At 28.9% G+C, this 15,479-nt stretch overlaps 5 protein-coding genes across 8 annotated transcripts; 1 reads left to right on the top strand and 4 right to left on the bottom strand.

Moving 5' to 3' along the window:
- Window positions 1-1,999: 1,999 nt before the first annotated feature.
- On the bottom strand, window positions 2,000-4,531 carry LOC130671645 (omega-amidase NIT2-like). 3 transcript variants are annotated; one of them, XM_057475694.1, is made up of 7 exons: window positions 4,364-4,531; window positions 3,678-3,718; window positions 3,451-3,597; window positions 3,105-3,289; window positions 2,835-3,003; window positions 2,537-2,770; window positions 2,000-2,305 (listed from the first exon to the last, which is right to left on the bottom strand). In XM_057475694.1, the coding sequence occupies exons 2-7, from the start codon at window positions 3,682-3,684 to the stop codon at window positions 2,208-2,210; spliced, it is 840 nt and encodes a 279-aa protein (XP_057331677.1). In that variant the 5' UTR covers window positions 3,685-3,718; window positions 4,364-4,531; the 3' UTR covers window positions 2,000-2,207. The 3 variants fall into 3 exon arrangements, with proteins under 3 accessions (XP_057331677.1, XP_057331685.1, XP_057331669.1); XM_057475702.1 differs by lacking the exon at window positions 4,364-4,531 and adding an exon at window positions 3,825-3,907; XM_057475686.1 differs by lacking the exon at window positions 4,364-4,531 and having other exon boundaries at window positions 3,678-3,899.
- A 294-nt stretch (window positions 4,532-4,825) lies between these two features.
- LOC130671636 (copper chaperone for superoxide dismutase) lies at window positions 4,826-7,724 on the bottom strand. Of its 2 annotated transcripts, XM_057475673.1 has the most exons (7): window positions 7,574-7,722; window positions 7,289-7,458; window positions 7,024-7,222; window positions 6,525-6,781; window positions 6,271-6,452; window positions 6,083-6,194; window positions 4,826-4,980 (listed from the first exon to the last, which is right to left on the bottom strand). In XM_057475673.1, the coding sequence occupies exons 2-7, from the start codon at window positions 7,298-7,300 to the stop codon at window positions 4,930-4,932; spliced, it is 813 nt and encodes a 270-aa protein (XP_057331656.1). In that variant the 5' UTR covers window positions 7,301-7,458; window positions 7,574-7,722; the 3' UTR covers window positions 4,826-4,929. The 2 variants fall into 2 exon arrangements, with proteins under 2 accessions (XP_057331656.1, XP_057331648.1); XM_057475665.1 differs by having other exon boundaries at window positions 6,271-6,781; window positions 7,574-7,724.
- Window positions 7,725-8,563: 839 nt separating this feature from the next.
- On the top strand, window positions 8,564-9,717 carry LOC130671725 (dnaJ homolog subfamily C member 30, mitochondrial-like). Its single transcript, XM_057475789.1, has one exon. It carries the CDS (start codon window positions 8,861-8,863, stop codon window positions 9,563-9,565), a length of 705 nt encoding a protein of 234 aa, XP_057331772.1. The 5' UTR covers window positions 8,564-8,860; the 3' UTR covers window positions 9,566-9,717.
- Window positions 9,718-9,778: 61 nt separating this feature from the next.
- LOC130671734 (vacuolar protein sorting-associated protein 37B) lies at window positions 9,779-12,002 on the bottom strand. The gene is made up of 4 exons (XM_057475799.1): window positions 11,698-12,002; window positions 11,459-11,630; window positions 11,307-11,389; window positions 9,779-10,048 (listed from the first exon to the last, which is right to left on the bottom strand). Exons 1-4 carry the CDS (start codon window positions 11,827-11,829, stop codon window positions 9,788-9,790), a joined length of 648 nt encoding a protein of 215 aa, XP_057331782.1. The 5' UTR covers window positions 11,830-12,002; the 3' UTR covers window positions 9,779-9,787.
- Window positions 12,003-13,290: 1,288 nt separating this feature from the next.
- Window positions 13,291-15,397, bottom strand: LOC130664001 (thioredoxin domain-containing protein 9). The gene is made up of 3 exons (XM_057463627.1): window positions 15,084-15,397; window positions 14,511-14,712; window positions 13,291-13,877 (listed from the first exon to the last, which is right to left on the bottom strand). Exons 1-3 carry the CDS (start codon window positions 15,258-15,260, stop codon window positions 13,606-13,608), a joined length of 651 nt encoding a protein of 216 aa, XP_057319610.1. The 5' UTR covers window positions 15,261-15,397; the 3' UTR covers window positions 13,291-13,605.
- Between the last annotated feature and the right edge of the window lie 82 nt (window positions 15,398-15,479).

Consider the following 15,479-nt stretch of genomic DNA (forward strand, 5'->3'; position numbering starts at 1 on the left):
TTATTCAAATTTAAATTGTTTATATAATAAACAATTTGTTATAAACAATTGAATGTTTAATTTATATTTTTTTTTACTCTAAAAAATAAAACAATAACAGCCCAATATTAACTTTTGTAAAAAAATTGATTTTTCGATTTTTTATTTCATTTTTAGTTCTTTTGTATATTCAAACTTACCTTTCGAGCCTGCTTTTCTTTGTTTATTATTAATATTACTTATAAACTATTGCAGATACAACAAATTCATCAAGACTTTTTTTTTCTAAATTAGCTACTCAACAAATTTATAATAAAAGTAAAGCTCTAACTTAATTATTTATATAATTTTTTTGCAATTATTTATAAAAATTTGAGAAAAAATTTTTTTTTTTGTTTTTAAAATCGAAATACCTCATTAACTATAACAAATACGACAAAAGTTACTCATATCTTTTTCATTCTGCATTAGTTCATAAACAAATTGAGCTTCAAAATTTTGAATACTTTTTGAGATATTCGCAAAAAACAAAACCCCCTTATTTTTTTTTTACTAAATTGTTTATAACTTTTGTAATTTTTTCGCGCCCCACTCCAAATTTTTCAAAAAGTTTCTAGATGCGATGACGAATCGAATGACACCTCGATCATAATTTTCCGAGGCGAATAAAAAACTTTGACCCAAAAGGCACATGTTGACTAGACTATACCCCTCTACCAGATCTACGGATCATCAATTTTTATCCTCCTAATCTTCACGGAAAGATTGGAACCCGACTGGTTACTGTTCTGCACCCGACTCAGTACGGTGCTAGAAAAAAATGCTCGATTGTGGTACAGCACCACACTGATTACTGTGCAGAACCTGATTGAGTGATATGCGCGCATGACAACATGTGCAAAAAGTTAAACTTTCAGGTGTAGGTCTTATGAAAAATGGTATACACACTACGGAGCATAATAGGACGTCCCAATCTGCATTTCCCAGCTTCATCTTCGGCTCGGGTAGGCAATTGCTCATATGGGTTGAAATGTTCGGCTTTACTCCGTTAGTGTGTAATGTACTAATTCTTTACACTATCGTACATTTAATAGTGTGTATCAACTATGGTAGCTTAGTCACCTTGGTCGCACTTTTATTACTTCTGTTTGCCAAGAAAAACTAGTATAATCTATAATAGTAATCTAGCTGTTTGCCACTAAGGATGCATTCGCGTTGGGCCCTTACGTGCTGTCATCAGCATATATGTATAGATATACATTATATACATTGGCATCTAAAGTACATACCTTTAATTTAAATAAAATAAATTTATTCATAAAAAAACGATAAAAAAACTACTAATTCAAGAAGCATAAATTGAATTCTTAAAAAAAAAACAATAAAGATAAGAAAACAGTTAACATGTGCTTTTTGTGGTCATTTCATTATTTCCGCAACATACCTATTGTGAACGTAGAAAATTTTGTCAGAACACGAGACTTCGTAATAATACAGCCAGCTGCAGATTTTCGGTTGCACATGGCAATATTGGCAAATGACCAAGTATTGAGATTGTTAATGTTCAATAATAATGCTGCACTATGTCATTAATCGAATATTGCTGTCACGCCTCAGCATCATTCACATCTATGATGACGAGATTCCTTACTCAAGGATGAGAGCAATTTGGAATTACAGTCGAGTTCAAGAAATCATTAGAGACAATAACTTTATCCTCGTGGCATTAGTCAGAGTAAATACTGCATAAATGAAAACAATATTTTATAGATTCCGTAAATGAATATTATATTTACAGTATTATCATAGATACATCAACTTCATTGGGCGTGACTTTCTCCTCCTCCATATATATCTTCTTCCGCAGCAAATTTTTTACTCATTATTAGTATTAAGGAACTACTATTTTTTTAAATACTAAAAACAACGATGCATTTTTTTTTTTTTTTTTGTAGAAAATTTGTTTTTTTCTTTTTTAATGTAATTTTTAGTTTAACTTAATTTTAAATTTTTAATTTAATGAAATAAAAATAAAAAATTTTTTCAGTGTGATGTACAAAATTTTAATAGACATTTTAATACATAACAATTAGTAAAAATGTATACTTCGGATTTCGTTTTCAATTTTTTATAAAAATTTATGATAGTTAATTAATTATAGCCAATTGACTATGAGTCTTTTTGAAAGACCTCAAGGTGTTTTAAATATTGAAAACGTTCTTTTTTACTTATTTATCATCATGCTTGTAAACGGTATCATAGATATCAGTGCGCCGTTGCATAAAAGTTGGAATTTGACTTCTTACTTCTTTTACAATAGACGAATCTATAAAAAAAAAGTACACAGAGTTCATAAGCGATACTTAAATTACTTTTGAAAGTAATTCGGTAATAGTTTGTAAGTTGGACTCCACACATTTTTCGAGATTCCAAGTGCTTACATTTGAAATTTCTAAACATGAAATATTACAAATTTTTGAAATATATAATTATAATTTTTATATAAAGACGCAATAAACAGGAGCCCCGATCATAAACCATTGCCAATTATTCATACCTATTTCAGTGACTATCATATTTTCGTGAATATCTAAGTCATGAATTACTTCTCCCCATGGATTAGTCACTTGGCTGTGTCCCCACGCGATATATTCTGATTTAGTATCACGTGCTGGAGAGACACTAACAACGTAGCACTGATTATCATTAGCTCTCGAACGTTGGAGAAGTTGCCAATGTAATGGTCCGGTAGTCATATTGAATGCAGCTGGATACACCAATAAACTACAGCCTAATATAAAATATAATAAACATTTCACTTATTTATTTCTAATGGCATCCAATAATAAACTTGCCTTTATTACGATAAAGGCGCGCCATTTCTTCAAATCTGATATCATAACATATTCCAATACCAATTTTAAAATCATTCAGGTCAATCATCGTCAAAGTATTTCCCGCCTTCAAAACTTCGCTCTCGGCAAATCGTATCTTGCCTTTTATGTCAATATCAAATAAATGCATCTTAAAAAATTTCAAAAAAATTATTTGAATTATTAAAAACCAGTTTAGTCATTTTTGTTGTAATTACAGTAACTTTTAGTTTAAATCACAAATATAAATACTTTTCTATGTTTCGCTATAAGATGACCATCAGTATTCCAGACAGTGCAGGTATTGTACAATGCGTCATTATCTCTTTCAGGAATAGTACCAGCAATAACATTTATTTTGAAATTTTTCGCCGCATTTGATAGGGCTAAGCTTGTTTCTCCCGAAGGGATGTCTTCGGCATACTTACTAAAATGTTCTGCAGTAACAACCGTATTTATAAAAAAAAATTTAATCAGTAAAGTTTCTTTACTTCAAAACTATAAATTACATTATTTCGGTGAAGTTACAGTACTTCTGATATACTTCGATTTTTTTTTTATAAAAAATAAGTAAAAAGAAATGGTATATTATACGAACGTATGCCATAAGGAGAATTGAAACATTCCGGAAGAATGACAACGTCAGCAGATTGTTTTTTCGCTCGTTCAATAAATGAAACAGCTTTTTCTATATTCGCACGTTTGCTGGAATTGACAAATAGCTGTACCAAAGCAAGCCGCAGTGCTATTACAATAAATTACATAAATTAATATACTTATGTTATTATTAATTTAGATATTTATTCTATAATAAACTCAAATTACTCGTCATAGTTTGAATTCCTTATTTGAAGCCTTGTATCAAACTGTAGAAAAAAATTGCAGCAGATTAATGTATGAAAAATACTTCGAATTTAAAAAATTCTTAGTCAAATCTACTATTTTATTCAAGTGCAGATATTATGTATTTACTTGCACTTGCACTTGCTAGTGTTCGCAAGTATACCGCAGATGTTTTATATCTGACTAAATTTAAAAATCATGTACGCAGTTTTTGTTAGAAACTTGCGCAAGAAATTAAAAAAAAGTGCATATTCATAATGCTATAGATTTGCACATTACATGACATTTGTACTAGTTTGTGTCAAGTGTTATCTTTATCACTCTACCCCCTCTACCAGGTCTACGAGATGCGCGATTTATATATGAGCTCGTATGCATCATAAATTTTTATCCCCTTAATCTTTACAGTTGAAGACTTACGCGTTTTCGTAAAATTATTTAAATTTAATAGGAAAAAGAAAGCAATCGAAGAATTTATGTGACAAGAAATGCGTCAAAAATTCTATTCAAGACCTTGAAATTTTTGCAAGTTGAAAAAAAGTCTTAAATTATTCTTGCGCTGTTTCTCATAATTTTTTATTAAAAGTTAATGAAAAAATTTGTTAATGGAGAAACTGATTCTTTGGCTTACATTTTTTACGTATTGTAATAAAAAAACAAATAATTACTTAAGAATGATGGAATCAGCTATCAAATTATGCTTCAAGTAATGACAGATCTTTGTTCTCAAGATTTTCAATTTATCGTGGCCTTAATATGTTTCAAAAATTTTTAATTCTTATTCCAACGTCACGTGACAGATTCCTTCAACTTCTACCCTGACGTGATATTTTGATAACAAACCCCCCTACCCGTCAGGAATTGTTGAATCTAGAAACGCGCGATGGTGAACAACGTTATCGTAGTTTTTACTAATCGATTATCTGTGATCGATTATTTACTGAAATAATCGAAAAAATTTATGTTCATGGTAGTAGCTGTCGGTATTACAACTTCCTTGACTCCATTTCTGCAACTTCTTTGCGAGCGCAACAGTTGAAATCAACTTGTAGCCAATAGTTAAACTGCTTTAGATGATTTACTTCTGAGTACAAGTTTAAACAGCTGGTAATTTCAAAGTAAATCATTAAAATAAAAAACTTTCTCTTTATTTAAAAACAACTATCACATAAAATCATTACAAATTTTTAAGTTTGCCTTTTTACAAACTATGGCCTTAAACCGCAAAAAAAAATCATCGCTTTTCATCTAGATTAATATTCTTGTAGTCCAATAATTGAGTGTACTGAAAGAAAAAAAATACAATCGATAAAGTCTTCAGTTTAATATAACTAAATATTAGGGTGTTTCAAAAAAATCGACTTTTGTTATTTCTTTAAATGGCCAGCAAATTCATTCAGAGAATGCCAAAATAAAGATCTCGTCAAAGTAAGAGTTCTTAATTTAAAGATTTACAGGTTGCGGATCGTAATTTATATTTCCCATTTAAATAACATGGGAAAAAATTTTTTATTTTTTTATTTTTCTAGCTCGGCATTCGCACCTCATATGAATCAGTCCATAGCATATTCTTGTAGAGAATTTAACAATCTACAAAAAAGATCTCTTATCATTTTTTGATAAATCCATCCATTCAAAAGTTATTGGAGCTGAAAGTCAAATTTATAATAAATTTCCAGATCTTTTTACTTTTTTAGCAAAACTATCAGACTTTTCGAAAAATATTATAAAATTTTTTTTATAGACAATTTTATTCCCTACAAATTATTCTTAATGAAGTTTTTTAAAATTCCGCATCGTTTTCTAGTTATTTTCATTTTAATGCCAAGCTCGTAAAAATAATAGTCTTCTAATCTATTCTGAGAACTCAACATTAAAATAAAAATAACTAGAAAACGATGCAGAATTTCAAAAAATTTTATTAAGAATAATTTTTAGGGAATAAAATTGTCTATAAAAAAAATTTTATAATATTTTTCGAAAAGCCTGATAGTTTTACTGAAAAAGTAAAAAGATCTGGAAATTTATTATAAATTTGACTTCCAGCTCCAATAACTTTCGAATGGATGGATTTATCAAAAAATGATTGTAGAGCGTTAAATTCTCTACAAGAATATGCTATGGACTGATTCATATGAGGTGCGAATGCCGAGCTAGAAAAATAAAAAAATAAAAAATTTTTTTTCCCATGTTATTTAAATGGGAAATAGAAAATTACGATCCGCGACCTGTAAATCTTCAAATTAAGAACTCTTACTTTGACGAGGTCCTTATTTTGGCATTCTCTAAAAAAATTTGCTGGCCATTTGAAGAAATCACAAAATCGATTTTTTAGAAACACCCTACTAAATATATATTTTTGTATGAATGGCAATTATCTGAGAAACCTTTTTTTTCGATTCATCTCGTTCGTCCCATAATGTTTTTCCATCACAGCTACAAATTTTTTTTGTGTTTTCAAATATCCCACACGATCTTGCTATTATTCCGCAGGCTATTCTGTAATAATAATATTAGTAATTAATATTTAATCACAACCATACTAATTGTCATTTTATTTAGAATGAAAAAATACTTGAATCCGCTGTTTCCGTCAATTTTAGAATTTGAATTTTGCCCTCTTCCCAAATCATCAGCATTTTCTGTAACGACAAGAGATCTTCCGATAATATCTGAAACTTTCAAATCATTATTTTGAAATCTGAACAGGGCTCGCCCGGCTGTATCTGCAGTTATGTTCCCAAGATCTCCCATATGCTGAAAATTAAAGACAAAAGAAAACAATACAATATTTAATCCTAGGATGCTGTTGTTAGTGATAATAATTACTCGATTAGAAATGTCATCTTCTAGGCCTCCATGACTGCAATTGTAAGGATTGAAGTGTTGGCCTACTGATTCACAACCATTAGAAATGTCACCACATTCATGAATATGTAACCCATGATCTCCAGGATCTAGTCCGTCAATTGTACCATCAACTATGCAACCTTTCTGAGTTTCAATAAATCTGACAACTCCTTGGATTAATTTGTTCGTAGAAAAACCAGAAGTTCCGCCAATCATAGAAACTGCACTCGAATTATCTACAATCATTATAATTATTTCATATTTTAAATTGAAGACAAAAATTTTCTTTGGATTCGAAAAAATTTCTGAACGCAAAAATATTTTTCCCGCCTCAAAAAATTTTTTCTTGCTCCAAGATTTTTCTTGCCCTTAGAAAATTTTGTTTGCAATTTGTAATACAAAAATTTTCTTGGGGCAACGAAATTTTTTTTTGCGCCTAGAAATCCGTTGTTTCTGTGTATTTTTAAAATTCATTTACCTCCGAAGCCTTTCAAGACAGCCCGTTTACCGGAACTTTCTATTTTTTCTTGGATTACTGTATACGGAAGTTTTGTTTCAACTAAAACAGTTCCTCGATCAAGTGATATATCTACTTTATGTATGTCTTTGTTATCGCTAAGGCAATTTTTTATTGCATTAACACATTTTTCGCAAGTCATGTTCACAGCAAATTCAATCTGAATTAAATCAAATTTAAATAAAAATAGTCAATTGAAAAAAAAGTTTAATTATACAAGTCTAACCTTTGACGCCATTTTATTGAATAATTGACTAAAACAAATATTTTTTTAAAATAATGGATTTGTCAAGATATTTAAATAAATATGATACACAGGTAGCCTTTTTCAAAAAATTTGCCGATACCAGATACCAAAAAAGTACTTCAATTTAAATAGGAACCAATTGACTGAATCTGAAAATTAAATGATTAAAATTAATAAGACCCGATCAAATTATTTATATAGATTAGTATTTTAAAAATTCAAAATTATAAAAAAAAATACTCGTTATTATTTAATAATATTTACTTTCAATAGTAAATTACGTCAATTATCTGAAGCGCATTTAAATGTAATTGTAACTTAGGGCCAGTTTTCCAACGTAAGATTAAGTTGATTCAATATTAATATAGTTCTTAGTAATTGTAAATATACCCCATTAGCACAGTTTGCTTAGCAAAAGTTTCCTTGAATTTTTCGTCAAATGTCCGTCAACTTCGAGCTTTTCCGTTTTTGACGACAATTTGTAATAATTTGCTGTACAATTTGACGTAAATTTACTACCCGAATTAGAATGCAAATTCACTTCAAAAGTTATGACAATGAAGTTAGTAAACATTTAAAAATGTTTGGATTTTTTTACCAAAAAAATATTTTTAAAAATTGCACATATAGTTTATGAAATTTCCGACTTGTGCATTTTTTTAGAAATATTTTTTTTCATTATTTATCTGTTAAAAAAAATTTTTTTCATTTCAAATGTCTGCTAACTACTCCCATTCAAAAGTATGGTACTGAAATTAGCCGGCGTCTAATAATTTTTTGATTTTTTAAAAAACGATAAATTATGAAAAAAAAATGCTCATGTAGTCTTTTAAATTTTCTACATGTGCATAGTTTTAGTTTTTTTTTTCTTTAAATTTAATTGTTCAAAAAAAAAATCAAAAAATTTTTAATTGTCTGCTAACTTTAGTATCGTTTCAAAAGTTGTAAGCAAATTGTCGTCAGAAATGGAAAAGCCCGAAGTTGACGGACATTTGATGAAAAACTCTAGGAAACTTTTATTAGGGTTTTTTTCTAGTAAAAAAATTACCTCTAAATTGAGGAAAAATAAACCGCAAATTTTTCTTTACAACTTTTGCTGTCAAATTGTCAGCAAATTTCAGTGATTTGAATTGTTAAATTACTGTCAATTTCAAGATAAAGTGGCTATTAGGGTATGGAATGCATAGCAGGACAATACGTCATCTAGCGGTATAAAAATTTTAATTTATCAATTTTACATTGAAATCAACCCCAACAAATTCCATTAATTGTGTCAGTTTTTCTATACATTTTTGAGTGTTTAACCATGAAAATGTAGTAAACAAATATATGTAGTTTTTCTAATAATAAATATATCGACATTGTAAAATTGTAAAAACTAAATGTCAATTGGAGTTGAATAACTTTTGAATGATAATTAAATTCGAAGAACCCAAAAACTGTTAATGTTTTGCAATAATTCAAAATGTTTAAAATTGTTATTACTAATAATATTTTTAAATTTAAATTTATTCCAATGATAATATTCAGACAATAGTACAAGTGAAAATAATGAAAATTAGAAACATGGCATATAATTTGAGAATGCGGTGGATTTTCAAATTTTACGATAATAAATTATTTAGTTCCAAGGTCAAAACTCATTACGACAATTTGGAAATAAAAACGAAGGCAACTCAAGGTGAAATAAAATCAGCTTACTTCAAATTATCAATGCAGTATCATCCGGACAAAAATAGTAGTGAAGAAGCTAAGATAAAATTTCGCGATATATCAGAAGCCTACGAAGTTTTAGGAAATTACGATACTCGTAAGCAGTATGACCGTAAAATAAAAGTTCGATCACCAGTTGATCAACCACGGGAACATGTAATATATAAGCCGGCAGATATTAGCAAGGAAGCTCATCGTGCTCATATGGAGATAATGCGACGTAAAACTCAGCATGATGGAACTCCAATTTTTGATTTCGATGCCTGGACTAAAGCTCATTACGGTCAAACTTTTGCTAAAACGCGTAAAACAAAAATAAAATATAAAATGTATACTGATGCGAAACAAGAAGCTGCGAAAAATTCATATTCTGCTGGTGTAGAGTCTGCACTTTTGATGGTTTTCATCACGGCAACATTTTCAATGGTAGTTTTTGGATTATTGTTGCCATCTGAGTCAGATATACTGGACGATTTAGTTATAGACAAGAAAAAAAATGATAGTGATGATGATGATTCAAAAAAACCGAAGGATTCAACGTGATAGCAAGAGGATCATTGGCTGGGCCAATAATAAAAGTCTATTGCACCATAGTAAATTATTAATGTATCGAATTATTATTCATGTAAATAATAAATAAGACATTATAAATGTAAATATTAGCATAACTCAATAAAAAGTAAATTATATTAGGAGTAATGTTTAAAACTAAAAAGATAAAAGTTTACTTTTGATTTGAAGTTTATATAAATAAATATAAGAAGTTTAGTAGGGTCGAAAACATGATGACACTGGCATTGGCATTGAAACAGGACCCGTTGGATATGGAACTGAAGTATTAGTTTCAGGGAAATTCCTGCCGGGTGGGTAACTCGAACCACCTTTTGAAAATCTTGATTTTTTTCTTAGTTCTCTCATTTTATCAATTTTTACTTTACGTAAATGCATAAGTTTACGTTTGATAAGAAATTGGTCTAAAAATTCGTCAACATCTGAATTTCCTGCGAGAAAATTTTCCGCGTGTTTCTGTGAAATAAAAAAAATTAATGTTGTTTACGTCCATACTCAGTAACTCTAATTTATTGAAGGAAAATGGTGACAAAATGTTGGCAAAAAATAAAAAAATAATAGCATATATATTAGGATGGTTGTTAGAAATTAAATTTTCTCAGGCACCCCATAAAAAGCTTCTTTTTAGTGAAACAATACGCGGGAATTTGGTTTTTTCTTTTTGAGTAAAAATAACACGTGCCTTAGGATGATCAAAGTTCATTTTTCGATGCAATCGCAGTTTTTTTTAAATATCTCATGAAATATGCAGATTAAAGGAAAAACTCATAGGAACAATTTTGTAGGAAATTAAATTTTTGAGAAAGAAGGTCATGTTAATTTTTTTTATAAAATGCGTATTTATGAAGATATTTTTAAAAAACTTTTTTAGATCTTATCAATCGAGCATTTGAAAGATTACGAATGTTAAAAATAACGTTTCTTCTTAAATATAAACAACTTCGTAACTCGTAACATAAATCTGCTTGTTATAATTTTTATATATTTAGAAAAATATTATTTTCAAAATTTGTAATCCTTGAAACGCTCAATTGATAAGATCTAAAAAAGTTTTCTTAAAATATCTTCAGAAATACACATTTTATAAAAAAAATGAATATGACCTTTTTTCTCAAAAATTTAATTTCCTACCAAATTGTCTCTATGATTTTTTCCTTTAATCTGCATATTTAATGAGGTATTTAAAAAAAACCGCGATTGTATCGAAAAGTGAACTTTGATCGTTCTGAGGCACGTGTTTTTTTTCCTTCAAACGAAAAAACCAAACTCCCCATGTATTTTTTTACTAAAAAGAAACTTTTTATGGAGCATCTGTGAAAATTTAATTTTTAACGACCACCCCAATATATATGAGTCACAAATTTCCGTGAAAAAAAAATTTTTTTTTATGAAACCAGCATTGAAACTTGAAGTTTCAGTGTCTCTGCAGCAGAAACTTTAAGTTCCAATGCAGGTAATCAGGAAAAATATAGAGTGTAACTCAGGATGAATCTGCGGGTGATGTCAGCCAACTTCACCCTGGCCTGAAATCGTTTTGTTTCATCCCTTGTTCCACAATATACTATTAAGTCTACAATTTAATAAATTCTGAATAATTAATAGTCGCTACAGCCTATTAATTCATGAGTACACGTCTAAATATTGCAGTCATAATATAGGCACAGTAATGAATTTCAATCACTGTGACATTGAAGTCTAACATCTGATACATTACCTCAGATTCTTCTTCTATTTCTGTAGCAGAAGATTGCAAAAGTTCCATTGCCGTATCAATAGACAATGACTCTGATTTATTCTCTATAAAAATTAAAATATAGTTGTCAGTTATACTTTTTATTTAATAATATATCAATTATGGATACGTACTTATATCATTCATAATTTTTTGTACATTTATACACAAGTCACTGCCCTTTTCTCCAAGTTCCAGGAGTATTTTTTTATTTTCTTCCAGTTCTGGTTGCTTCGCTAAATTGAATTCAGCCAGTGAACGATTGCTAGCCATCAGCATTTCTTTTTCTGTTTCCAGCTCTTTGAACTAAAAATTCAGATGAATTTAATATCTACTCATGTACATTTTCATCTACTAAATTTTCTAAACTTACTTGCTTAATATCTTTGACAACTTCTTCAAATTTTCCATCATTGTTTAGTATTTCTTTAAGTTCATCATTACTCAAATGGTTGAGCATAGCAAGAGCTGCTGGAATGTCAGGTTCTTGGGTAGAATTAAACATGATTTCGTACTTTTTTTCCTTAACTGAATTAAAAATATCACTTGTATGAAACTGTCATGAACGTATACCCCAAAATATGATAAATAAAACACTTTAATTGTTGACTATTATTATTATTATTATTATTATTTCATCATAAAAAATGACTAATCATGTGTGTCAAGTTCTTCGTTATCAGCTTGACTGCAAGTTGACGGATGACGGAAATTTACGGCCAGAATTGACGCAGAGTTGACTGCAAAAAGTTAACCTACAGTTAATTGACGTCAGCTTGTCAACTAAAAAGTAATGATCCTGAAATTGACAGACAATTTCCGGATTTTTTTTCAACAAATCAATGACAAAAAAAAACTAAAAATATGCACATGTAAAAAAAAAAACCATAGCTGCAATTTTTTCAAATATTTTTTTTTTTTGCAACTTCTAGGTACAGTCAAATTCTAATGCTGAACTTATCAGTCGACTCCTACACCCACTCCATGCTTCATATTTTATAGCTGTCATATAACTGTCATTCATGTGATATTACAGCGCGTGCGCGTAGTTTTGTCTTTAGAGAAAAAGGGGCACTCGACAAGTTTGAATTTCCAGGAAATTTCTGCTCTCCATAAACTAGATGTCAGACTTGATTCATTAACGAGTCTTAAAATAGAGTAAATAATTAAAAAAAAAATATTTCAAAAAAATGCACTTATTAATGTCGAAATTTTTTAAAAGTGCATTTTTTAAAAATTTTATTTTTTTAATTATTTACTCCATTTATTTATAGTTTTCCATTTGTCTGATATCTGCTACATTCATACTCGTTTAATTTAATTCTTCGATAAAACACTAATTAAAAGTGTTTATTTTTTTTTCACTTGTCTAATTGAAATTTTACCATGAATTTTTGGTATGTTTTGCAATCATGTTCTGAAATTAACTTCAAAAAATCAGACCTGGCTGATGAGACTGAATGTAACAGACATCAGACAAATTCAAAATTATTAATAAATAGAGTAAATAATTAATAAAATAAAATTTAAAAAATTTTCAAATTTATAAGTGAATTTTTTATAAATATTATTTTCTAAATTATTTACTCTATTTATTTATAATTTTAAATCAGTCTGATGTCTGCTACATTCACACTCATACCTGGCTGGACTATCGGGTGGGAGTTTTCAAATTTTTTCTCTTCTAATTACGTCTTGAATAATTATGTCACCTGAATGATGAAAATCTTCCGAAAATGTTTTACACATTTTTTCGAGTACTAAAAAATTTTCTGTGACATCAGATGATTAATAAATTAAAAAAAAAGTAAAATTCAAAAATAAAATTAGTACGGCCCAGCCTTAGTGGAATTCGACTGGAAGTACTTTTAATTTTATCAAAAATCACAATTACGAAATTCTTAAATGCATATGCGATAAATATATTTCGTATTATAATACATATACTTATAATTTGGTAAATTTCTAAGTATTAATTGATGAGTATAAAAGCCCGTGAAAAATTCATTAAACCTTTGACAATATAAAGATACAAAATAATTTGTGATACATTACAAAATTAGAGATAATTAGCAGCGTGTAGATAAATGGGAAAAAATTATAGTATATTAAATGCAACTTGTGATTCATTAACTCTTATAATACTAAAGATTTTTTTGAGACGAATCCGCCGAGAAATTTGTTATAAATTGACATCTTTGTTAAATAATATGATGTAAGGCAAGGATATAAAAAATGAAAATTAATGCAAAATCTTTAGATGAATGAAATGATTTCAAATTTAAATTTCATCACAGCTGTCATCAGAGTCATTGTTACCTCTGATGGTTTTTGATTTTTTTACGATCGAAATTTTCTTTTTCCCTCCTGCCTCAGGAGGATGCAATAAATCTCCATTGTATGAAATTACTCCGGAACGAGCAATACGCCACTCTAACATTTCAGTTGAAAAATCATCGCAGTTTCCTACATCAGTAAACCCAACTATATAGTCTACAGTTTTGCTGTCTTTGACAATAGTCATGGTTGGAATTATTTTTATTTTCAGTCGTTCTGGAATTAAAAAAATTCTAATTAATCAAATACTTAAGTCAAGAATATGATTCTTTTGAAAATATTCGGCACAAAAACAGTTATAGTTTAGTATAAAAATCACAACTAAGGCGCAATTGGTATCAGTAATTATTTTACTGCTACGATAAAAAGTTCTGTAGACGAAATGTTATCAAAATTGTTAGACTCAAAAAAAAGAAAGTCATTTTTCAAGACGACTATGAGTAAATACTTGATTACAAAATTGCCCTTCAGGCATATAAATTATTTACTTAATTATGATCCATAGCTCATTGAAGTTTTTGTGATAACGCTCATTTTTATCAAAAAAAAAAAACAATCTCCGTAATAATAAATCGTAGATTTCTGATTTTTTTATCGACTTTTTTGATATACCTGTAGATTTTCAAATAATTTACGGATATTCAAATCAAATATAAAAAAATGAATCTTCAAAACTGACAGTCAGCCGAATTTTGTATCCGGTCAATTTTATTTTTAATTGTTATTCAGAGTATTTTTAAAACAAAATACTCTTGAAACCAGTTGACGTACAGAAAAATCATCTTTTGTTGTCACAAACCATTCGTGATTTCCCAGGAAAAAGTAAATGAACATAAAGTATTAACGCACCTGTTAAAAATGGAGCCCGTTCAACATTTAATTTGCAGAATCGTGCTTCTACATGTTTTTTAGCCAGAATTTTGAAATGTTGGTCCACTATTTTACATCTAGGAGAGTCATCTTTATAGAATAAGCATACAATATTTTGAGATTTTTTTGATACTTCGAAAAATTCTTTTTCGTTGTAGATTTCATTATATTCTCCATGGCCCTATTTCACAGTAAATATATTTTTAAATTCATTTATTTTATCCAACCATTAAAAATTACACTGAGGTCTAGAAATTGCGCAGCACTTATTTTGGACTGTAAAAAAGTTTACTGTAATTCAAAGTAGATTTCAAGAAAACTTTTTTTATATCCCAAGCTCTGATAATTCTTTAAAAAATTAGGAATGTCAGATTTATTTATTATTTTTTTTTTTCCATTTTTTAAAACAATTTACTGTTTTGGCTGACAAATGAATGAGCTGATGAAAGAAATGAGGAAATATCTTAAAAGTATTCGTCGAAACCGAAATAAGTGAGACCCTACTTCTAGATCTTTATAAGAAATTTATTATTAAAAAAAAAAAAAACTTACTGCGGCGATCCACGTTTGTTTTTGATGATGAATTTCTTTCAACTCTTTCAATCTTTTTTCTCTCAATTTTTCAAGATCATCGGTGTCAAGTTTTTCAAGCTGTTCTAATTCAGCATCTAATTGTTTTTCGACATGATTCGCTACTTCCAATACCTTTTGTTGTATCAAAGCCTCCATTTTTTGTTGTTAAATATTTAAACAAAAATTACGTATGTACTTTTAATTAGCCAATGCAATACCTTGTATGGTGCTAAGATCTCAGGCAGGGGCGGAGGTAGAAATTTTAATTTACTATGCAAGATTTTGAATGTTCTGTCACACGTATCCGACCCTGTTTACAATTCAAGTTTGAAATGTCGTCTAGGGAAATAGCCGATAGTAAACTCAGTGGAAAAT

The sequence above is a fragment of the Microplitis mediator genome, chromosome 1 (genome assembly GCF_029852145.1).
Source record: "Microplitis mediator isolate UGA2020A chromosome 1, iyMicMedi2.1, whole genome shotgun sequence".
NCBI lineage: Eukaryota > Metazoa > Arthropoda > Insecta > Hymenoptera > Braconidae > Microplitis > Microplitis mediator.

Coding starts and splice junctions, on each gene's coding strand:
- LOC130671645 (XM_057475694.1), bottom strand. Junction 2,771..2,834: donor GCGCCTTTATCGTAATAAAG/GCAAGTTTATTA, acceptor ATTTTATATTAG/GCTGTAGTTTATTGGTGTAT. Junction 2,306..2,536: donor TATGATAGTCACTGAAATAG/GTATGAATAATT, acceptor TTTTTTTTATAG/ATTCGTCTATTGTAAAAGAA.
- LOC130671636 (XM_057475665.1), bottom strand. Junction 6,782..7,023: donor TGTCTTGAAAGGCTTCGGAG/GTAAATGAATTT, acceptor TAATGATTGTAG/ATAATTCGAGTGCAGTTTCT. Junction 6,195..6,270: donor GACGGAAACAGCGGATTCAA/GTATTTTTTCAT, acceptor TTATTATTACAG/AATAGCCTGCGGAATAATAG.
- LOC130671725 (XM_057475789.1), top strand. CDS start 8,861: ATGAAAATTAGAAACATGGCATATAATTTGAGAATGCGGTGGATTTTC.
- LOC130671734 (XM_057475799.1), bottom strand. CDS start 11,829: ATGTTTAATTCTACCCAAGAACCTGACATTCCAGCAGCTCTTGCTATG. Junction 11,631..11,697: donor TTGTCAAAGATATTAAGCAA/GTAAGTTTAGAA, acceptor CTGAATTTTTAG/TTCAAAGAGCTGGAAACAGA. Junction 10,049..11,306: donor AAATAGAAGAAGAATCTGAG/GTAATGTATCAG, acceptor TTTATTTCACAG/AAACACGCGGAAAATTTTCT.
- LOC130664001 (XM_057463627.1), bottom strand. CDS start 15,260: ATGGAGGCTTTGATACAACAAAAGGTATTGGAAGTAGCGAATCATGTC. Junction 14,713..15,083: donor AACAAACGTGGATCGCCGCA/GTAAGTTTTTTT, acceptor ACTGTGAAATAG/GGCCATGGAGAATATAATGA. Junction 13,878..14,510: donor ACGGGCTCCATTTTTAACAG/GTGCGTTAATAC, acceptor TTTTAATTCCAG/AACGACTGAAAATAAAAATA.